At 34.2% G+C, this 25,077-nt stretch overlaps 2 protein-coding genes across 2 annotated transcripts; one reads left to right on the top strand and one right to left on the bottom strand.

The window, feature by feature from the left end:
* Positions 1 to 758: 758 nt before the first annotated feature.
* On the bottom strand, positions 759 to 1,721 carry LOC128565488 (olfactory receptor 52N2-like). Its single transcript, XM_053561981.1, has one exon. It carries the CDS (start codon positions 1,719 to 1,721, stop codon positions 759 to 761), a length of 963 nt encoding a protein of 320 aa, XP_053417956.1.
* Positions 1,722 to 18,562: 16,841 nt separating this feature from the next.
* On the top strand, positions 18,563 to 19,528 carry LOC128564432 (olfactory receptor 52N1). Its single transcript, XM_053559910.1, has one exon. The coding sequence runs from the start codon at positions 18,563 to 18,565 to the stop codon at positions 19,526 to 19,528; it is 966 nt and encodes a 321-aa protein (XP_053415885.1).
* Positions 19,529 to 25,077: the final 5,549 nt, after the last annotated feature.

Consider the following 25,077-nt stretch of genomic DNA (forward strand, 5'->3'; position numbering starts at 1 on the left):
TTTTTCAATATTTCTTTCCACTTCTCCCCATTCCTCAAATAGTTGTTAAATAGCATCCATTATATCTTTCAAAATTCTTTAAGTTTAACTCCAAAGAATATTTCCCAGACTGTGATGAACTCCAGTAACCGTATTTACTCCAGCATCATTTGTACTCACACCCATCTATTTCTATGAATCCAAATAATTACCCAGGCAGCAGACTATCAGAGACAAATGAGCAGGAAGTTTTTGTTTTTGTTTTTTTTTAATCTAACCTGATATAATTTCACATAAGTAGGGAATAGAAAGGATGACAGGGTCCTTGGAATTCAGCACATTCTGGGAAAGTGTTTCATATTTCCCTATAACACATGAAATGGTTTGTTTTTTGTGCTTTCCCCAATCTCCCAATGTTTTTCTGGGATATATGACTTTTTTGTTTGTTTGTTTTCTATGTGCTCCCCATAGTGCCTAGACCAAAGTGCTTTAATCATCAAGAGTTTACTTAAAGTTGGGTGTCCTAACTATTCCACTCTGTGTGTTCATTCCATAAGGTCCAACTAAAGTAAAATTATTTGACAAGTAAAACTGTTTCCTGTACATTTTATTTTTTTCTATCAAATTAAATGTCTTGGATTAAACATTTTATGATTAATTCATAAATTTTATGAAGATCCCCAGATATTTTCTCTTGTGCTTATGGTTTTTGAATTTTACATTTACTCTCTTCCTCTATAATTTTCTTTAAGTTAAATGAAGAATCTCATACCATAGATTTATCTTACAGTCAAAATATCTTTTTCTCTAAAAAACAATTTTATCACTCCTTCACGGATCTGCTTGGTCTTCACTCCATAGACAATTGGATTTAAGGTGGGAGGAAGCAACAGGTAGAGGTTGGCTATAAAAATGTGAACATGGTGAGGTATGGTGCGTCCCCCAAAACGGTGAGTGAAGAAGTTGAAGAAGGCTGGGACATAGGTGATAACAATAGCACATATGTGTGACGTACAGGTACTGAAGGCTTTATGACGAGCATCTGTAGATGACAAATTTACCACAGCACGGATAATCATGGTATAAGACATGGAGATACAGAACATGTCAAACCCCCCAATCAGTATGGCAGCAATAAGACCATAGATTGCATTAATCTTTACATTGCCACAAGATAATTTGGCTAAAGACATATGGTCACAATAGGTATGGTAAATGAGGTTACCTCTGCAGTAGGGAAGACGCTTGATGAGGAATGTAAATGGAATCATTAGCAACACACTGCGAATGAAGGTGGCAAGCCCAACCTTGGCAATTGCAGTGTTGGTGAGAATGGTGGAATAGCGTAGAGGGTAGCAAATGGCCACATAGCGGTCTAGAGCCATAAGCATGAGCACACCGGATTCCATGCCTGTTAGCATGTGTATGAAAAACATCTGTACAAGGCAGGCATTAAAGTCAATCTTTTTAAGACTGAACCAAAAGATACATAACATATTTGGAACAAATGAAGTGCACCCAGTGATGTCAGTAAGGGACAGCAAGGCTAGAAAGTAATACATGGGCCTGTGCAGATTCTGTTCACGGCTGATGAGATAGATAAGCCCACAGTTCCCAACAACAGCAATGATGTACATGAAGCAGAATGGCAGAGAGATCCAGACGTGTACAGATTCCAACCCAGGAATCCCATTGAGGATGAGGTATCTGGGTGTCAGACTGGAGCTGTTGGCCCCATACATGATGATCAGTTGGAAAACATGCTACTTTTTTGTACCAACAAAATTGTCCTGTATAAGAAGAGAGTACTGAGATTATTTTAATCCACAGGAAAAAAAAAAGATGAACAAGTACGTTGCGCAATATAAATAATAAATTCTAAAAATTCATTATTTTGTACTCAGACTATATTTTTTGATCCTAATAAGAGGTTTTATACCTACTACTGAATCAAAAGAATACCAAATGTAGTACAAACATAGCATCAAAGCCCTAACCTGATTTGCTTTTATATTAGAAACAAAATACCTACGTATATTCCCAGGTCAGTCACTAATTTGATTTTGTCCCCTCAACCAGTTTCCAAATTATACACTGTGTCTAAGTATCCTTCGATCTCTTAATCTCCCTTTTTCCAAGAAGTACTTCTAATATGTCTATTGGGTTATAATCAATTATATTAGTGAGCACCTACCTATTACACACTTTGACTATGAGTCTTGACTAGACTTATAGAAAAGTATAAACCTGGCAAATCTGGATTTTCCAAGTCATAGTAATCAAGGACCAAAGATGTGACAGGTGAAAAATTTACATAATAAGTCTCGCCTTACAAAGCATGGTTATGTGCACTTTGTATTGTAGCTTTAATTGTTTATTTCAGGTAAATGTGAAAGATTTTCTCTAAAATTTATATTTTTCTTCATTAAATCATGACTATGTACATTAATACATTTATGCTGAATTGATAAACAATGTGGAATTCTTACATTGAACTGATTAACATAGCCATAATCTTCCTTGCTTATTTTTTGTGGTAAGACATTTATACTCTATTCTTAATGGTTTTGAAATGTGCCACTGTATTATGCACATGAAGTAGGTCCCACTAAATACCCTCCCTCCTCCCAACCTACCCCCTCCTGTCCCGTCTCCCTCCTTTTTCCTTTCTTTCTGGACTACAGTTATGTTTTATCATTCACATGAATGCATAGGTGATTATTTGTTGGTTTAATAGTAGTATTGAGTACATTGAGTACTTTTTCTTCCATTCTTGAGATACTTTACTAAGAAGACTATGTTCCAGCTCCATCTGGGTAAACATAAAAGACATAAAGTCTCCATCATTTTTATGGCTGCATAATATCCCATGGTATACATATACCACAATTTGTTAATCCATTCATGAGTTGATGAACACTTGGGTTACTTCTGTGACTTGGCAATTATGAATTGGGGTGCAATAAACATTCTGGTGCAAATTTCTTTGTTGTGAAATGATTTTTTGATCATCTGGGTATATACCTAGTAGAGGAATTGCAGGATCAAACAGTAGGTCTATTTTTAATTCCTTGAGTATTCTCCAAATTTCTTTCCAAAAGGGCTATATTAGTTTGCATTTCCACCAGCAGTGTAGAAGTTCCTTTCTCTATGCATCCATGCCACGATCTGTAGTTTGGGGATTTTGTGATGTGGGCTAATCTGACTGGAGTTAGATGATAGCTCAAAGTGGTGCTGATTTGCATTTCTCTTATGATTAAAGATGATGAACTTTTTTTATGTGTTTGTAGGACATGCACCTGTCTTCTTCAGAGACACTTCTGTTCAAGTCTCTTGCACACAAAGAAATGGGGTTATTTATTTTTTCCTTATTGATTACTTTGAGTTCTCTTTATAGCAATGATATTGTTAAGCACTAATTAATTTTCTCACTTTCCATTAATTCTCTTCAACTTTTCATGTAGATAAGTATAAGTAAATATATGTATAAGTAATGCTTATACATATATAGGCATTCTTTAGAATATATTGTGCTATCAATGTACAGTGTATGTATATATATAATTATAGTTTTATGTTTTCTTTCTTTTTGGCCAGGGCCAGGTATAAACCCACCACCTCTGGAATATGTGGCCAGCGCCCTACTCCTTGAGCCACAGGCACCACCCAGTTTTATGTTTTCTTTTTATGTATATACTTTTAGGCTCCAAATACTAATGGATAATTACATTCATTGGGGTGAAATTCTTATAGTTTATGAGAATTTAGAAATGGAACCACTATTAAATCTTTCCTAATTTAAATCTTAACACTCTAAGATTTTTTTATTTTGTTCTTTTTTTGTTTTATTTTTAGGAAATTCTTTCTTCTATTATATTTTTTAAAATATTTTCTTAGTTATTGCTTGTTTTAGATTACCAAATTGAATTATTCATTTTTTCCTAGCATTATATGTTTTATTGTATTTCACAGCTTATTTTATGTCTTCTTCTGTTTCATTTTAATTTCTTCTATATACTTTCCTTTTATGAAGTTCTAATTTTGATTCTTTACTGCCTCTCCCCCTCAATCTATCTATTTCTGTTAATATTTTCTGTAGAAGTATATAGGTTTTTTTAAAATTATTAGTTTTAACCCACTGAATAATTTTCACATGTTGCTATATAAATAATCTCTCTATATAAAAAATACAAAAATAAATTCTAAAAAAAGAAAGATTACAACTGATTTATTTTTAAGCATTTTGCTCAGTTGTAAAATACTTTTAACATTATACAAAGTAAACCATGAAAATTTTCGCAGAACCTGGAACATAATAAGCAAAATACACAGTGCTAATCACAATTATTTTTAATATTATGTCTATTATTTTCCCTTATAAAATAAATGGAAGTAAAATTATTTCTAGTTATACCTTGAAATCTCCTGTATCCTCTACCTCATTCAGAGCAAACACCAACATTCTTACATTGTTGACAAAATCCTACACTGTCAGGAACGTTTTAGATTTCTGAATGCATCACAGAATTCTAACTCTTATTCTCTCAGTCCATTTATACCTAGTGGAAGTTTATCAAACTCAACAAATATGTGCAACTCAGAGTATTTCTATTTGCCATTTTTGTTACTCTATGTTCTCTCTGAGATAATAACATGGCACACAACTTTAACATTTTCAGATCTCTATTCAGTGACATCTCAAAGTTTTCCATGACCTCCCAGTTAAAAGTTGCAACTCCCAGATACCCACCAATCTTGGTGTAACATCTCCCTTTAAACCCTCTCCATACTCCGCAGAAATTAATATTGTCTATTGTATCCTCACCAGAATGTAAAATCTGTATTCACAGGAATTTCTGGTTATTTTGTTCATGCTATAACTCAGTACAAGAAAACCCATTATTTGACAAATTAATGGATGAATAAAACTCATCTCTGTTTTGGATGATTCTCCTGGTTGTATACAAATGCCTTAATAAATTCTGTTGTGGTAAATACTTGTAAATTCAAATTCATCTGAAAGACATGATTTAAAAATGCTTTTAACTTGAAGATTCTTTTAAACAAATTAAATTAGAGATATTTAAAATCAGAAAGAATACATGTAGTAGATGAATCCAATTTTCTTTTTCATTATTTTGCATCCTGTAAGGGCATATGTATTATGAATAGAAACAGTTACAGAAAAGTAGATTTGAGTTGAAAGAATGTCGCTCATTTATGCAGATAACATTTTCTAGTGGAATAATGGGATCACTGTCACTAGATGTATTCCATCAAAGGGAAAATGGCACATGTAATGAATAAATGTATAATGTTGTCAAGAGGTCAGGTTACATGATCACCAGAATTTCTTTCAACTCTTGCAATAATTTATTTTCATCGATAGCGGTCTTACCATTTCCTAAAGCATATTTCATCTATGGAAAGCACAGAAGGTTTTCTATTATTGTATAAGAATACGCTTGCCTGTAACATTATCTTTTTGATTCTTATTGTAGCTTCATGGGGTCTCCTTCTTTCAGTGCCTAAACCTCATTTAATTTTTCCTGCTTATCCCTCCTCAAGGCAAAATTCAAATGCTTTTGGTTTCAGAACAATAAAGAGAGGAGATAATACAGTAGATAATTTCAGATGAGTAATTCATTCCTATTCAACAATCATCTGGCTCAAACACCTTTCCTTCAGTAGCACAATTTTTCTATATCTTATATATTTGTTCTTTTTTAATCATCCAAACTCACCTTGTTGGCAGGTGTTTTTAAATCTCTATTCATGACTGATATTACTCAGAAATAATTGCACTAGATTGATTAGGAACCCTATATAAACTGAAAACATTCTCTAGGGATTGTCCAAGTAAAGGGACACAATTTGTTTGGAGCTTTAGAGATAGACGTCCCCCAGGTCTCTTTACACAGGGAGATAAATTTAACTTTGTAGAAACTATATTGAATTTTTACAACTTTCTCTGAAGGACATGCAAAGTGTATGGCATTCGCTGAATTATAAATCTGGAATTATATCTGACTCTTCAGGAGTGTTTAATCCCACTTTTTAACTTTTAACTTTTTTATTTTTGTCATATTATTACCATGTGGAATGTATTGGTTCCAATGATCACAAATATTGAATAAACAATTTCTTATCTTTTATGCTAAAAGTTTGTTAAAATATATTTTTGCAGTAGGTTGGATTATGTGTTCTTTTAAATTGTTACACTGTTAAAATTCGATAGTTCTCCATTCCTTTTCCTCTGTAACTTGGTACAAATATAGCACTCTTAAAGTTAAAATTTCATTTAGTAATCTTGAACACATTCAAAAAATTAAATTGCTGAGTTAATGTCTTGCTCTAGATTAGGCTTTGGCATAAGGAAATATTGTGGTTAATGTGATCTATCCAGAACACTATAACTTTCCTCATATAAGCAATAAGATTGTTTTGCTTTCTTATGTGTGTTCTCTGGTTCAGCACTTTTCAATTTCCTTCAATAACCTTTCCTTTGCATTCACAGTTTGGGTAGCTATTTGATGCAAAAGGCTTTTAGCTTATCATGCCTACCTCACTAAGGTTAATAACCATTTCTAACTTTTAATTTAAAGTGAGAGATGGGCAACTATTTTTTTGCTTGATCACTTAGAGGGCATTGTAGAGTTATTAACTGGCCAAATTTCAACTGTGTTTCTGGGACTAGGGACACCTGAGGATAGAGAAATCCAGGGAAATGGTCAGTTGATGGAGCAGTCAGGACAAATGCAATATTTATAGATACCACTTGCCACCTTGCCCTGGTATGGTTTGTGGTGCCCCCAAAGAATTATAATATTAACATCAAAGATCTCTGATCACAGATCCCCTAGCATATGTGATGATAATGGAACAGTTTGAAACATTGCTTTTCATGCTGTCCCTCACAGGCACAAAGTAAGCTCCGGCTATTAGGAAAATGGTGCTGACAGAATTTCTCAATTCAGTATTGCCACAACTTCAATTCATAAAAGCACAGTATCTGTGAAGCACAATAAAGTAAAGCACAATGCAGGAAAGAATACCTGAAATTCTGAGACAAAATCTTATTAGTTGTGACTTATTATTCTTTCAATACATTGATAGCTTCAATTTTTAATATTAATATTTTAATATTTTTCTAGAACATTAAGAAACAGTCCCAGGATAGGACAATGTTTGATATGGAATATCTGGCATATAAAGGTTTTAGGGAAGGATACATGGACATATTTTGGAAGCTTTTGTGGAAGGTGACATATTCCCTAGAGTGGAACATGCCCCCCACTTCCTGATATGATATATTTGCAATGTGACCTACTTAGTAATTCGACGGCTTTTCTCCTGTATCTGATTTTATTTCTGCCATTTATCTACATTCTACAAAGAACACTAACTGAACTTTTCCAGTGTTCAGAGGCTTCAAATAAAATAAAGATGCAAAAATATTAATGTTTTAGTGAGATTTTTAAAATCCATATATGAGATCTACCAGTCCTTAAATTTCCTTTCTCATAACATCTTGGTAAAGTGTTGCTTTGGGGTTTATGCAGTTTCATCATACCAACGTGGAAGAGTTTATTCTTTATCTAATCTCTTAAAATGTTTATTTCTGGAAGTTCTAGCCAATACAATTAGGCAAGACAAGGAAATAAAGGGAATCCAAATGGGAGCAAAGGAAGTCAAACTCTCCCTCTTTGCTGATGACATGATCTTATACTTAGAGAACCCCAAAGACTCAACCACAAGACTCCTAGAAGTCATCAAAAAATACAGGAATGTTTCAGGATATAAAATCGATGTCCACAAGTCAGTAGCCTTTGTATACGCCAATAACAGTCAAGATGAGAAGCTAATTAAGGACACAACTTCCTTCACCATAGTTTCAAAGAAAATGAAATACCTAGGAATATTTCATTCCTAATGAAGGAGGTGAAGGACCTCTATAAAGAAAACTATGAAATCCTCAGAAAGGAAATAGCAGAGGACATTAACAAATGGAAGAACATACCATGCTCATGGATGAGAAGAATCAACATTGTTAAAATGTCTATACTTCCCAAAGCAATCTACCTATTCAATGCCATTCCTATCAAAATACCAACATTGTACTTTCAAGATTTGGAAAAAATGATTCTGCGTTTTGTATGGAACCAGAAAAACCCCCGTATAGCTAAAGCAGTTCTTAGTAATAAAAATAAAGCTGGGGGCATCAGCATACCAGATTTTAGTCTGTACTACAAAGCCATAGTGCTCAAGACAGCATGGTACTGGCACAAAAACAGAGACACAGACACTTGGAATCAAATTGAAAACCAAGAAATGAAACTAACATCTTACAACCACCTAATCTTTGATAAACCAAACAAGAACATACCTTGGGGGAAAGACTCCCTATTCAATAAATGGTGTTGGGAGAATTGGATGTCTACATGTAAAAGACTGAAACTGGACCCACACCTTTCCCCACTCACAAAAATTGATTCAAGATGGATAAAGGACTTAAATTTAAGGCATGAAACAATAAAAATCCTCCAAGAAAGCATAGGAAAAACACTGGAAGATATTGGCCTGGGGAAAGACTTCATGAAGAAGACTGCCATGGCAATTGCAACAACAACAAAAATAAACAAATGGGACTTCATTAAACTGAAAAGCTTCTGTACAGCTAAGGAGACAATAACCAAAGCAAAGAGACAACCTACACAATGGGAAAGGATATTTGCATATTTTCAATCAGACAAAAGCTTGATAACTAGGATCTATAGAGAACTCAAATTAATCCACATGAAAAAAGCCAACAATCCCGTATATCAATGGGCAAGAGACATGAATAGAACCTTCTCTAAAGATGGCAGACGAATGGCTAACAAACATATGAAAAATGTTCATCATCTCTATATATTAGAGAAATGCAAATCAAAACAACCCTGAGATATCATCTAACCCCAGTGAGAATGGCCCACATCACCAAATCTCAAAACTGCAGATGCTGGTATGGATGTGGAGAGAAGGGAACACTTTTACACTGCTGGCGGGACTGCAAACTAGTACAACCTTTCTGGAAGGAAGTATGGAGAAACCTCAAAGCACTCAAGCTAGACCTCCCATTTGATCCTGCAATCCCATTATTGGGCATCTACCCAGAAGGAAAAACTCCTTTTATCATAAGAACACTTGTACTAGACTGTTTATTGCAGCTCAATTTACAATCACCAAAATGTGGAAACAGCCTAAATGCCCACCAACCCAGGAATGGATTAACAAGCTGTAGTATATGTATACCATGGAATACTATTCAGGTATTAAAAAAAATGGAGACTTTACATCCTTCGTATTAACCTGAATGGAAGTGGAAGACATTATTCTTAGTAAAGCATCACAAGAATGGAGAAGCATGAGTCCTATATACTCAATTTTGATATGAGGACAATTAATGACAATTAAGGTTATGGGGAGGGGAGGAAAAGCAGAAAGAGGGTCAGAGGGGGGGGGTGGGGCCTTGGTGTGTGTCACACTTTATGGGGGCAAGACATGATTGCAAGAGGGACTTTGCCTAACAATTGCAATCAGTGTAACCTGGCTTATTGTACCCTCAATGAATCCCCAACAATAAAAAAAAAAAATGTTTATTTCTTGTTTAAGTATTTGAAGAAAATCACCATTAATCTGGGCCTGAAGATTTGTCTTTTTTTTCCAAATGGAAAGGATTAAACAGAGACTTTATTTTTTAACAAATATAGGATTCCTCATTTTCTCTTCTCTAGTCTGTTTTGTAATTGTATATTTCAAGGAATTTGTGTATTTTATCTAACTTGCCAAATTTATTGGCCATTTCTACAAAATTTTTAAAATAAATTATACCCCCAAAAAGAACAATGCAAGAGATAGAATAAGAGTCAGAGAAATGCATCCATGTTATTCTAATAAAAAAATTCTCTTTATAAAATAAAAAGAGAAACTCAAACATTCTAACTTATGACTTAAAGGAAATACCAAAATAAGGAAGGAAAATTAAACTAAATCTCTATCAAATCTAGTAGCAAATGAAAGAAGCACCCTCCTACAGAAAATCTTTCCTTGAAGACTGATTTCAATCACTTTCTTGGCTATACACTCATGAATCTAAAGATGGAATTTTTTTCCTCCTTTTCTTTACACGTTCATATACACACTACCCATTTTTAGGTAAAAAGTAATTAGAATTTAATATTTTCCCCATAAAGAAATGACTTCTTAATCATGTCTGTTTTGCTAAAGGAGGAAACAATCCAGTGGTGTCTTATACTGTATTAATATGGCTAAAGTGGAATTCCATAACGTTTCCTCCTGTATGTTGATGAGGTAGAGTTAGCCAAAAGAGGAATTTGTATGACATTTAGAAGGCAGAGGTGAAGCAGCCACCATTACTCGCTGAAGGTCATCGTGGTTACATACATTGAAAGACATAAACAGAAGCAATGATCCATTTCTGCTTATTCTTCTCCAAACTAAAACAACAGAACACACATTCTTTTTAAGTGCATATGGGTTATAAAACAAGGGGTGAGAAAATTTAAAACCATAGGAATCACAGGAAATACGGTTTCTTATTGAAAATCACTTGAATTAGATATCAATGGCAACTAATTTCCAAATACTTGTGAGATACAGAAAAATTAAACTTCTGAATAATTGTGGGTCAAAGGAAAAGGCACATAGAAAATTGGCATATTTTAGCCTATCAAAAATTGCAGGAAACAGAAAAGCATTCTTTGGATAGAAATTTTCAGTTTTAAATACTTATGTTAATAATAGTATTTGAGAACAGTTATCTGAAGTTCTGCCTTAAAATTAAGATAAAAAAGAATCAAATAAAACTCCAAAGGAGGGAAGTAAATAATAAGGCTAAAATTAACCTTATTTATATAACCAGCAATAAACAATAGGAAATTAAAATTCTGAAAATAAGCAATATCATAGGTGTAAAAATGATAAAACACTCAGATATATATTTAACAAAATATAAGTTTTTATTACAGAATGTTACTAAGATAGGTGAATGAATACCTAAATAAATAAATTTAAATGTTTAAGAATTAGCAGTCTTGATGCTGTTGTAATATTCATTTTTCATACATTATTCTTTAGATTCAATATCATCGACATAAAACTCTAAGAAAGCTTTTTCTTGAAATTTTTAACAATTAATTCTAAAATATCTGTGGAAATTCAAAGGGCAAAGAATAGCCGAAATAATTTTTAAAAAGAAAGAACATAGAGAGCTTATAGTGATTAATCTGAAATCATTATAATGCAATAGTAATCAAGAAAATGTAATTACAGTATAAAGATAGAAACAGGAGTAAATGGAACATAAAAGATAGTACAAAAATAGACCCATCATTTATGGTCAATACGTTTTCAACGAAAGGGTCAAAGCATGTAATGGGAAAAATAGTCTCTTCAACAAGTGGTACTGGAATAGTTGTACATTTCTAGGGACAAATGAATGACAGCCCTTACCTCCTTCTCTGCACAAAAATTATTTTAATATGGAGCATATAATTAAACTAGAAACTCAAATTACAAAACCTCGAGATGAAAAGTTTGGAGAACATCATCATGATCTTGCTATAGATCAATATTTCTTATTTAGTAAACAAAAAGTGCAAAACATAGCATAAAATGTGTTGAGATGCAAAAATTTTAACTTTTAAAATAAAAAATCCTAGCTCTTTGAAAGACATGTTAATAATAAATAATATGAAAAGGTAAAACAGACACTTGGAGAAAGTAAACTTTCAGTAAATGTACTTTAATCATGCGTCGTACTCAGAATATATAAAGAATATTTTCAATAATAATAGTACAAACAACCCAATTAAAAATGGCAAAATATTTCAACAAACACTTCACTCTGGAGACATATAGGAGGCAAATGAAGACACAAAAACATCTTAATACCATTAGTCATCTGAAAAAATGAGAAGCCAAATTATAAAGAGATGCCATTATGTACACACTAGTGTACTGAATATTGAAAAAATTAACCATACAAGTATTGGCAAAGATGTGGAATAAGTGGAAATTTCATACACAATTGGTAGGAATGTAAAATGGATAAAATCCTTTTAAAAGTACCTGGTCCGGTTCAAACCCGGCCCCGGCTGAACTGCAACCAAAAAAAAAAAAAAAAAAGTACCTGGTCCAGTTTCATGAAAACTTAAATGTGCACCTACTATATGACTCAGCAATATTCTATCCTAGATATTTTATGTAATAAACCTGAAAGTATATGTTTACAGAGACTTACCCATAAATATTCACAGAAAACAAATGAATATCCATCAGTACACGTGAATGAACAAATTGTGTATCCATACAAAAGCATAGTAAAAGTAATTTTAAAAGAACAAGCCACTAATAATAACACATATGGATCTCAAAAGTATACTGACACCAGACATGAAAGAATATTTTCTGCCATGTCTATCAACTTCCAGACAAGACAATTCTAATCTATGACATTACAAAGCAGATCGGTGGTTGGGATTGACTGACAAGAGGCTAATGGAAATTTTGGGAACATGATGAAAATTTCTACATCATAATTGAACAGTAATTGTGTATGTGCACGTAAATGTCAAATTCTTAAATTATCTTTATAATATGTACCTTTTAGTATATGTGAATTTCAATAATTGATTGAAAAAAATCAACGTAAGTCAATGTTTCCAATTAAAGTGAAGGATAATCATGTGGTCACCCTAATAGATATAATTACATAATACCATACTATTCAGAGTTCATTCATAAGAAAAAAATAACAAAGTGATCCACTAATATAAAGGAACGTTCAGCTAATTAAAAATATGCATTAAAATCTGAGCAAACATCTTACACAATGATTAATTATTTGGTGTTAACATAGAATTATCTTTCCACTGATGAATTGCATATATACACCCCAAACAGATATTTCAGGGTGTTCATAGGGCTATACTTGAAAGTGCAGGTGGGTTTTATCATAGGACACATTCATATTATTATGAATTAATGTATGTTACTATAATCATTTAGCCAAGTATGATTCATTGTGACTGAGATATGTTTTGATTTTATAATATTTTTTTTTAATTTTTTTATTAAATCATAACTGTATACAATGATATGATTATGGGGCATCATACACTCACTTCATAAACCATTTGACACATTTTTATCACAGTGGTTAACATAGCCTTTCCGGCGTTATCTCAGTTACTGTGCCAAAACATTTATATTCTACATTTACCAAGTTTCGCAAATACCCCTGTAATATGCACCACAGGTGTGATCCCACCGATTCCCCTCCCTCTACCCACCCCCCCCTTTCCCACTTCCCCCTATTGTTAAGTTGTAGCTGGGTTATAGCTTTCATGTGAAAGTCCCAAATTAGTTTCATAGTAGGGCTGTGTACATTGGGTATTTTTTCTTCCATTCTTGGGATACTTTACTAAGAAGAATATGTTCCAGCTCCATCCATGTAAACATGAAAGAGGTAAAGTCTCCATCTTTCTTTAAGGCTGCATAGTATTCCATGGTATACATATACCACAATTTATTAATCCATTCGTGGATCGATGGGCACTTGGGCTTTTTCCATGACTTAGCAATTATGAATTGGGCTGCAATAAACATTCTGGTACAAATATCTTTGTTATGTTGTGATTTTTGGTCTTCTTGGTATATGCCGAGCAGAGGAATTACAGGATTGAATGGCAGATCTATTTTTAGATCTCTGAGTGTTCTCCATATATCTTTCCAAAAGGAATGTATTAATTTGCATTCCCACCAGCAGTGCAGAAGTGTTCCCTTTTCTCCGCATCCACGCCAACATCTCTGGTCTTGAGATTTTGTGATATAGGCTAGTCTCATTGGAGTTAGATGATATCTCAAAGTAGTTTTGATTTGCATTTCTCTGATGATTAAAGATGATGAGCATTTTTTCATATGTCTGAAGGCCGTGCGCCTGTCTTCTTCAGAGAAGTTTCTCTTCAAATCCCTTGCCCAGCCTGCGATGGGATCCCTTGTTTTTTTCTTGCTGATGCGTTTGAGTTCTCTGTGGATTCTGGTGATTTTATAATATTTTTTAAACTTCAATTTTACTTGACAAATAATAATTTATGGAGTACAATGGATGTCCTGAAATATGTGTACAGTGTGAAATGTTCAAATAAGTATAACTAGCATATCTATCATGTAAAATATTTATAATTTCTTTGGATAACATATAAAATTCTTTCTTGTAGTTATTTTGAAATAGAAATAGAAAATAGTTTCTTTCTATTTGTAGATCCCACATATAAGTGAGATCATACTATACTTTTCTCTCTATGCCTGGCTTATTTTATTCCACTTAACATAATGTCTATGAAACACTGATGAAAGAAATTGAAGATAACACAAATGAATGGAAAGATATCCCATATTCATGGATTAGAAGAATTAACATTGTTAAAATATCCATACTACTCAAAGTAATCTACAGATTTAATGCAATTCAGATCAAAATTCCATTGTCATTCTTTACAGAAATAGAAAAAAAAAATCCTAAAATATGTATGGAACTACGAAAGACTTTGAATAGCTGAACTTATCTTGAAAAAATAACAGTATTAGAGAAATCACACTACAGAATTTCAAAATATATTACAAATCCCTGGTAATCAAAACAGCATTTTACTGGCATAGAAACATATACATTGACTATTTGGATAGGAGAGAGAGCTCAGAAATAAATCCACGTATCTACAGTCAATTGAGTTTTGACAATGGTGCCAAGAAACACAACAAGGAAAGGTTGTATTTCAAAGGAAAGGTTGTATCTCTTCAGTAAATGGTATTGAGAAAACTGAACATTCACATACAGAAGAATGAAAATTATCTTTTGCTCACCCTTATAGAAGAATCAAATCAAAATAAATTATAGACTTAAACATAGACCTAAAACTATAAAACTACTAGAAGAAAACTTAGGAGGAAGCTCCACAGCATTGGTCTGGTGGAGATATCTTGGATATAACCCCTATAGCACAGACAAGAAAAGAAAAAACAGAAAAATGGGATTATGTCAAACTACAATGCTCCTGAATAACAAACAAAACAATTAATACAATGAAGAGAAAACCGTAGACTGGGGAAAATAATATTTGCAAATCCTACAACAGATAAGGGCTAATATTCCAAATATGCAAGGAACTTAAAATTACTCAATAATAACAAGCAACCCTATTTAAAAGGGCACAAAACATAAACAGGGAAAAAAGCCCTTTTCAATAAATACTGCTGGGTATATCGGATTGTCACATGCAGAAACTGAAACTTGACCCCTATGTCTTACTATACACAAAAATCAACTCAAGGTGGATTAAAGACTTAAATCTAAGAACTGAAACTGTAAAACACTATAATAAAACCTAGGTAAAACTCTTCTGCACATTGAATTAGGCAAAGAACTCATCACTAAGACCTAAAAAGTACAAACAACAAAAACAAAGATAGACATATGAGACTTTGAAAAGTTTCTACAAAGCATAAGAAATAATCAGCAGCAAGAACAGACAACCTGCAGAGTAGGAGAAGACTCTATGAATCTCACAGTAGCCAAGCCATGTAAATACGCCAATGTCTATCAATGGATGAATGGATTAAAAATTGTGGAATATATGGGCGGTGCCTGTGGCTCAAAGGAGTAGGGCGCCAGCCCCATATGTCAGAGGTGGTGGGTTCAAACCCAGCCCCGGCCAAAAACTACAAAAAAAAAAAAAATTGTGGAATATACACAAAATGGAATACTATTCAACTACAAAAAAATCAGGAAATCCTTGATTAGTTTGACATATGGCACACCTCCTAGGTAAAGGACTTGCCTACAGCTTGGACAAATGCAAACCAATGTAACTTAATCGTCTGTACCCTCATATTAATCTGAATTTTAAAATAAGTAAAATAAAATAAAAGTAAAGAAACAACTTAGATCAAAATAAAAATAGTAAATTCTGTCATTAGCAACATTGATGAACCTAGAGGATATTACGTTAAGAGAAATATAATTTTTTAATTATTTCACAGCAATATTTCTGCATCATAAGTTTATGTCTTTGATTAACTGAAACCAAATTTCTTTAACCCCAGTCACCAGTAATGAAATAATGCTACACACTTTTACTGCCTCTGTTAAATAATGCAAAGAAAGACTATAACCAGGGCAATAAAGCAAGAAAAATGCATACAAATAGAAAAGAAAGGGGAAAAATGTTCATTTTTCATAAGCAATGTGATGCCATATAGCTAGACAATCCAAAATAATCTACACAAAGTTGTTATAATTAATATGCAAATAAACTGAGGTCATTAAATGCAACTCAATTATTTGCATGCCAGCATTTTTTAGTTTTTCTTCAAAAATATTTTTTCAGTATCAATTTTATGCTTAACATTTGTTCTAAGTTTTCAAAAACTTAGAAAATAGGTCTATCTCTCAAAGGATTTAATTTTGAAATTCCAAATGGTTTCAGACCTGCATGATCTCTGTTGCACCTATGAAAAATTATGCCATCAAGAGTCCTAGACAATTATGAGAGACAAAATAGTTTCTAATACAATCCCCAGGGGTTCAGTCAGTATCCTGAGAACCCAGATATATCTCATTGTCAATTCTTTTTGTAAACACACACACACAAGAAATCAATTTCCTCTGAGACTACAATAGAGACGGTAACAATCAACTTTTTCTGACTACTCAATTTCAGAATATATCCCACACACTCACACGCACACACACACACTGCACACATGTGCACGTGCACACACACACATACACAGAGAAGAAATGTTCCGGCTTCCACATACCTCTCAAGATCTCAATACAGATTTTATATTTCTCCTGCAGGTCCAACAGCATCACACAGACACGAAGATGACTTACTCCATGGATGTCTTCAGGATCTTAAGGAACGCCAATAGTTCACAGGGTGAGCAGATTTTTGAATTGGGGGTGTATTCTTCTTGTTAAAGGAATGAGGGTAAATTATGCTAGGTAAGAAGAGAGGATGAATAAAAAGTTGCCTTATTTTCCGGAAGTTGCCTCTATTTCATATTATAGTTATAATATTTAAATCATATCTCAATTCAAAAGGTCCCTAGACTTCATCTCTTCATTTCTCATACTTTACAAAATAAAAATATAAAATTTTATAAGAGACACATATGAAGAAATGGGAGCCAATTTTATACAACCATGAATTTCCAATAGAGATACCTTTGAAGTGACAAATAGGCCACCACCAATATGCCCAGGATGGACTATTAACATTAACAACCTCTAATTTCCTTGAAGAGAGAGATGGGTCAACTCCAACACTCCAAGAGGGACTATAAATTTTAACACTGATATTTAATTCCTTCAATATCCCCTTATATAGAAATAGCTCCATCACACTTCTTGTTCCTTTTTTAAATCAAAACCTTCCACTCAATATGGCTCACTTCTTCAGACTCTTGCACCCTGTTTGCATCCATCATATAATCACACCTTTATTCTTATTTCCTCACAACATACTGTCACAATATCCTCCCCACCCCGTACTACTAATGAGTGTTTTATTACTCCTTGTTGCACGACAGACTCTTTTTCTGTGTACTCTGAAAAAAATGTATTAAGTATCTTCTTTATTACCAGAAAAAAAAAAGGTTTGGAGATTACACAGCTTTTTAAATAGTAATATTTAATTCTATAGTCCTCTGAAGTTGATATTGTTGGAAAATAAAACACTATTTTCCAAAGGAAATGTCAATTGATTTGGTTTAAGATGATTAAGAATATTTATTCTTATTGGACTGGACTCCCTAGTCCATTAGACTGGACTCTGGTCTTAGAAAAACATCAGCTTCTCAAAAATTATTGCATTTATGATTCTGTATCATCTATTTATTGTGGTACTGATCAAGTAGGTAGCATTTTGAATATTAGAAAGGGGATTTTTTTTTTTTTACCTTCAAGACCATTCTATGACTTTCCTTAAAGAAATTACTGGTACAAGGGAATGATTTATAGTTTCCCGCATTTAAATTTCTGCAAACCAAAAGTGTGAAGTTCATACTGAAACTAGATTGAAATTATTGTCAGTATGTCCATCAGGTAAGACTGAATGAGCCCACAAGATCTACTGAAGTCTGTCAAGATTTCATAGTAGAATGAGCATTTCTGACTAAGATGGAGAGGACCTAGAATGCAATAAATATTTAATCAGTACTTGAGTTGTTCAGTTTGTGACCAACTTTAGCCTGGAGAATGGAGTATATGACCACGTCCAAACACAGTGAATAAACATAGTCAGTTCACCTTGTCAGCATCCAATGCTTAAATAATGGACCAAAACAGAGTATATATCACATATTAAAAACCCATGAATACATATTGCCATTGATCTTCAAGAAAAACAAATTAACTATAATGGGAAAGAGGGTTATCTTATTAGTTACTCTGTGGACTTTTCTGCTTACAGACACAATTCAGTAACGTCTATACCATGAACTTCCAATAGTCGCTATGTCATTTCCAAATGGTACCAGCCTGACTCCAGCTTCATTCATCCTAAATGGCATCCCTGGTCTGGAAGAAGTGCATCTGTGGATATCTTTCCCCCTGTGCACCATGTACGGCATTGCTATTACAGGGAACTCCGGCCTTATGTATCTCATTTACTCTGAAGAGGACTTACACAGACCTATGTACATCTTCCTAGCCCTTCTTTCTTTCACAGACATGCTCATGTGCACCAGCACCCTTCCGAACACTCTCTGCATATTGTGGTTCAACTTCAAAGAGATTGATTTTAAGGCATGTCTGGCCCAGATGTTCTTTGTGCACACCTTCACAGGGATGGAGTCTGGGGTGCTCATGCTCATGGCCCTGGATCGCTACGTAGCCATCTGCTACCCACTGCGCTATGCCACTATCCTCACTAATTCAATCATTGCCAAGGCCGGCCTTGTCACTTTCTTTAGAGGCGTGATGCTTGTCATCCCTTTCATTTTCCTCACCAAGCGCCTGCCATACTGCAGGGGCAATGTCATACCCCACACCTACTGTGATCACATGTCTGTTGCCAAGATATCCTGTGGTAATGTTAAGGTCAATGCCATCTATGGGTTGATGGTTGCCCTCCTGATTGGAGGCTTTGATATATTATGCATCACAATCTCCTACACTATGATTCTTCAAGCAGTTGTAAGTCTGTCAACAGCAGATGCTCGACAAAAAGCCTTTAGCACCTGCACTGCTCACATCTGTGCCATTGTCATCACCTATGTTCCAGCCTTCTTCACCTTCTTTACCCACCGTTTTGGGGAACATACCATTCCTCCACACATACACATTATTATGGCTAATCTCTATCTACTCATGCCTCCCACCATGAACCCTATTGTATATGGGGTAAAAACCAAGCAGATACGAAAATGCATCATTAGGCTTTTCTTTAAAAGAAAGGACAATTCTTCTCAAAATGTTTGAATAGAATATTCTGAGTTCTCTTTGCCATTGAGATGACCAAGTCCATAGGGGACCCTCCATGGGAAAACTAGAAATCTGGCCACAGAAAATATTTTCATGGGACTCAAAGTCTTCACCTCTTTTGTGAGAGTACCACCATTCTCAGGTAGTTAAAAACATTAATTTCTCCTGTGAAATTGTGTGTTCTTCAAAGTCTCTTTATTCATAGAGGACTTCAAACTTTATAGCTAGATATATGTATTCTGGATGAAAATCTACACAATTTTGCACCACAATAGGTGGATCACTAAAACTGGAGTTAAAAGTTTTTCAAAATTTTAAATCCCTGGTAAAAAATGAGCCATGTTCATTAAGGTTTGTGTTAATTTACTTATCTCAGTACTATCCTGCCAAAGTCATTTGGAGTTCATTCTTATCCACTAAATTCTTATTTCTTGCTTCTGGACAGTTGTATATGTGGTCACGTTTCATACCAAAGTTCACCCCAAGTCGTCTAAAAAATGTATATTGCATCATGCTCATAATACCCAGAAGTTGACAATAACACCAATGTTCATCAACGTTAGACTACATACATAAATATGTGTGGTCTACATAAATATAATGTTAAGAGAAAGAAAAAATACATATTGCATGTTTTCATTTATATAAATTTTAGAAGCTGGAAAAACTGATTTATTAAAAAGTAGAACAATGTTTACCTTTGAGAATGAGGGACCAAGTAATGATGGGTGCATTTGAGATATTGTCATTGATTATTTCTTGACCAGGATGATAGTTCCAACTTGTATCAACTTGGTGTTTCATGTCATCTACAACGTGCACTTTTTTGAATGCATACTATACTTCAATGAAATTTTATTTAAAATAATGTCTTGAGCACACACTCTGACCTTCTAAACTATGAAATTTTTCTTTTGTACCTGTTATATCATCTATCTATAGCTCACAAAGTATGTATAATGTCTTTTCTTTTAGGAGTGTGTTACATTTAGTGTAAATAATGTGTGCATATTGTACAAATTATAATCAAACAAGGACAAGATCCTCATAAAAATATTGAAATCTTCATCTTGAAAATTATGTTCATCTATCATTTTTTAGATATTTCTCTTTAAAAAATTACATGTATATGTGTTTATTTTAGTTGTTCTTTTTAGTGGTTATTTCGTTTACTCAAAGCTATGTTAAAACTTTAATTACATTATTAACCTCTCTGTTATACACAAGAATTTAATTCAATTACTATATCTGTGCCCTGCCATATTCTTCAAGATATTTTATATGTTTATGTATGTAATCACATACATGCATCCATTCGCCCCAGTATGTGTGAAAACTCAATGTTAATTTTACCTTTTCATTCTTTAGATAATTACCATTTGCTATCATCCTGGAAAACTTCCAATTTGTTTAAATTTTTATTGTAATAAGTAAAAAGTAATAAACAGTATTAGAATCACTATCATATGAAAGTGAATATTAAATGTGAATTTTCATCAATTGACATACAAATCAGGATTATATTTTCATCTTTATTGGCCCAATACCATTATCCTTATCATTCTTAAAGTATATTTCCAGGATCGATATCCTTTTCAGAAACATCTGAGAATATATGGCACTGATCAAACAAGATAAGGCTTTGCACCCACCCAACTCAAAAATAACTTTTATAACAGGTAAGAAGGAATGATGGCAAAAATATCTCAGAAAAGAAAAGGTTGTGAAAATCTCATAGAAATGTAAGAAAAAATGAGACAATATAAAATATGACAGTATAGAGATACAGATGTATCTTCTGTCCAGGATGGCAAATATCTCCATTTTAGAATTGCTATTAAAAGAGAAAATTATTAAAACAAATGGAGGCATTGATCTAAAACACTATAAAATAACATTTTCTATAACCAAATTCAAAGTATGTGTTTTAGAAAATGCCAAAATACCTAGAAAAGGCTCAAACCCAGACATGGCACATGGTAAGAATGTATGAGCTATTCTCTTAAAAAAAATTAATAAATAATGCATTATTCACCATAGTCACTATGCTGTGCATTAGATCTCTAGAACTTGTTTGATTTATAACCACAAGCTTATATCCTTTAACCAACATCTCCCCATTTCTCTCATTCCTGACACACTCTTACACTTTGTTTCTACCCTCTACCCTGTTTCTGCAAGATTCCACATATAAGTGAGAACACGAAGTATTTGTATTTCTCTATCTGACTTATTTCACAGTGTCTTCCAGGTTCATCCATGTTGTTATAAATGATAAGATTTCTTTACTTTTTAGCCAAATACTACATATTGCTGTTTATAAAGCACACATTTTGTCCAAATTTTTGAGGGAAAAATAAGAATGTGCATTATATATTGTAGTATGGCTTGGGAGTAGGGGAAGCCAGGGGACTTCTGGGAGTATGGGGTTCCAGTCAGGGAAGATCTGCGATCTGGTGGGGGTGGGTCAGAGCAGCCCCCACTGACAGTTGCAATTAAGGAAGGGGATTGTGGTGGAGCTGGTAAGGCACGTTATGGCTGTGCAGAGTGAAGACTGAGGCCATGCGGAGGAGTCTGCCCACAGCAGGCTCCAGAGACTCATCTGACTTCCCATGCAGCCTCAAATGCTCTTGTCTCACCAAGTACATGTGTGACCATCTCTGCTGTGGCTCTGCATGTGGTGGAGAGAAAAAGGCTCTCTAGGAAAAGGGAAGAGACAGCCTTCATGAGGCAGGTGGCCGCAGGAGGGCAGTGTGATCCACATGTTTACTAGAAGAGTGTTAGCACTCTCCAGATGTGTTTCTCCTGAGAGCTGGCCACTTTATCAAGGGACATTTTCCTGAAAATTTGGACAAAAAACATGGATGCTCATTATACGTGGCAAAATAGGGTAGTATTCATTTGTATATGTACCACATTTTCTTAATCCATTCATTTATTGACAAACACTTGCCAGAAGAAACAACCCCCTCTCCTTTATTTGAACTTATATGTACAACTTTATTTCCATTTTTTGATAAGTATTTTCTTGGATAAATAATTAAATAAAGTGATTTGAATAAGCTTACTTAATTAAAGTATGACTGGGAACTTATTGGTCCTTATTTGACAAATGGAGACCAAGAAACTACAACACCTGTCAAAACTAATGGAATGTAAGTTGAAAATATTCACATTCAGAAAGATAATTCATTGAAAAGTAAAGTAGTAATTTCTCTCTTTTTTTTTTTTTTTTTTGAGACAGAGTCTCACTATGTTGCCCTCAGTAGAGCACTGTGGCATCACAGCTCACAGCAACCTCAAACTCTTGGGCTTAAGTGATTCTCTTGCCTCAGCCTCCTAAGGAGATGGGATTGCAGGTGCCCACTACAACACCTGGCTATTTTTTATTTATTGTTGTCATTGTTGTTTAGTAGGCTCTGGCTGGGTTCAAAGCCACCAGCCCTTGTGCATGTGGCCAGCGCTACACAGTCTATTGGTGCTGAGCCTAAAGTAGTAATTTCAACACACCAAATAATCAGTATAATGATAACCTTCAATTTGACTGTAAGGTTGATCCCATAGACATCTATTTAGGGTCTGTTCCACTTGATTTCCAATTACCAGGTGCATAGGGTTGGAGGAGAACAGTTACTAATAGAGAAGCTCACTGAACAAGTTAACATACATGCTTCCCATTGTTCTCAAACTTACGAAGTACAGAGTTTGTGCACAATGTAGCATTTTCAAATTCATAAATTTTTGAACTAATATCTATTCATGTCTATTAATTTTCCAGTGGGATTAATTATGTGTTAAAATTCATTATAAAGGTACAATACAACATGTTAAAAATAAAACCCAGTTAGAGAAATTTAAAGCAAAATTTAGAGCCACAATATGGACTACTTTGCTGACTTTTAGATCTATATTTTGGAAAAGTTATTAAGGAGAAAAGTGTTCATAATATATTTTTAATGGAAGCAAACAGTGTTGAAATAGAATTAGGCAGCACCTGAAGTTCAGTGGGTAGGGAGCCGACCACATACACCCAGGTTTGGTCAGGGCCAGCTAAACAACAATGACAACTGCAACCAGAAAAACAGCCGGATGTTGTGGCAAGCACATGTAGTTCCAGCTATTTGGGAGGCTGAGGCAAGAGAATCACTTAAGCCCAAGAGTTTGAGGTTGCTATGAGCTGTGACATCACAGCGTTCTACCGAGGGTGGCATAGTGAGATTCTGTCTCAAAACAACCACCACCAAAAAAAGCAGCCTGTGAATTATCATGGTTTTTCAGGAAACATTTACATATCTGTGGAAATAAAGACATATAAAACCCGAATAGCAGGTATTTTTGAGTATCAGAAGTATTTATTATTAATAAATATCTTTGTTCCTACTTTTATCTTTGCTACTACTTTAGAATTCACAATATTAAAAAACTGAATATTTATGATATCACAGACACATGTATATCATTACTCAACTTGTAATTGCCTTAAGCAAGAATTTTTTACTTCTAGTCCTAAGATTGCATATCTGTGACATGCTTTCTTAACTGCCCTCCTTTGGAGTCCAGCTATGGTTGGAGAAAGTTTTTTTTTTTTTTAATACATGAAGTTTTGTATCATGCTCTCCTGTGGGGCTCTGTGGTCCTTGAGGCTCTTAAGCCTTGTTTCACAATGAGATGTAGGACTCCTGAGGATATAAGAGATTATGCCTATTTCTGGGATACTGGGCTTGACTAAAACTTCTGATTGAAAAGTCTGTAAGTGAAAGCCAGCATGCTACCATCGCAGGCATTCCTGAGTTCTCTCTCTGGCATGAACACCTCTCACATTTCTTCTTATCTGAAGCTATATAGTGGGTAAGGAGTTTCCAGCCTTCCACACATTTAAATCCTAAGCTCACCTTACAATTATAATGATGCATAGTCTTATTCTGAACAATCTGTAAGGATCAGCATACAGAAAATGTTGGTGATTTCTTAGTGTGGTAAAATTAGGAAGGATATGTTCATTCCACACTCAAAGTACAAAGGGGGATATGTGCTCCTTGTGGATAAGGTACCCGTTACATGCCCACAAAATCTCCTTTCAAATATAAGGAGCTCTTCTCATTATATTTATTGTTTCCCCCCAAATTACCTGCTGTAATACAAAGGCAAAATATCAGATAATATCAGACTTAAGACTTCTGTATCAGGAAAAGACAAATAGCTACAAATTTTTCCCTCTGGGTCACTAGCCCACCCTTCCTCTCTCCCTCTCCTTTCTTCAATTCAGTCCCACAACTTGTTTCACGCAACACAGCCCCAATTTATTGAGTATTCTTTTTTAATCCAGGCACTGTCCTCATTCATAGGATGACATGGGTGGCAGATTTAGCTCATACACTGAAACATCTCGCCAAGTAAAGTGATAGGATAAATGCAATTTGTTCTTGCACAGATCCCCAGATTATGATCATCATGGAAAAACTGTAGGAAATATGAGGTTAGAAGAAAGAAAGGAAGGTGATTTCAAACAAATCTGGTTTGGTTTAAGAACAATGAGGATGTGCTTC

This window comes from Nycticebus coucang, chromosome 14, assembly GCF_027406575.1.
Source record: "Nycticebus coucang isolate mNycCou1 chromosome 14, mNycCou1.pri, whole genome shotgun sequence".
Taxonomy (NCBI): domain Eukaryota; kingdom Metazoa; phylum Chordata; class Mammalia; order Primates; family Lorisidae; genus Nycticebus; species Nycticebus coucang.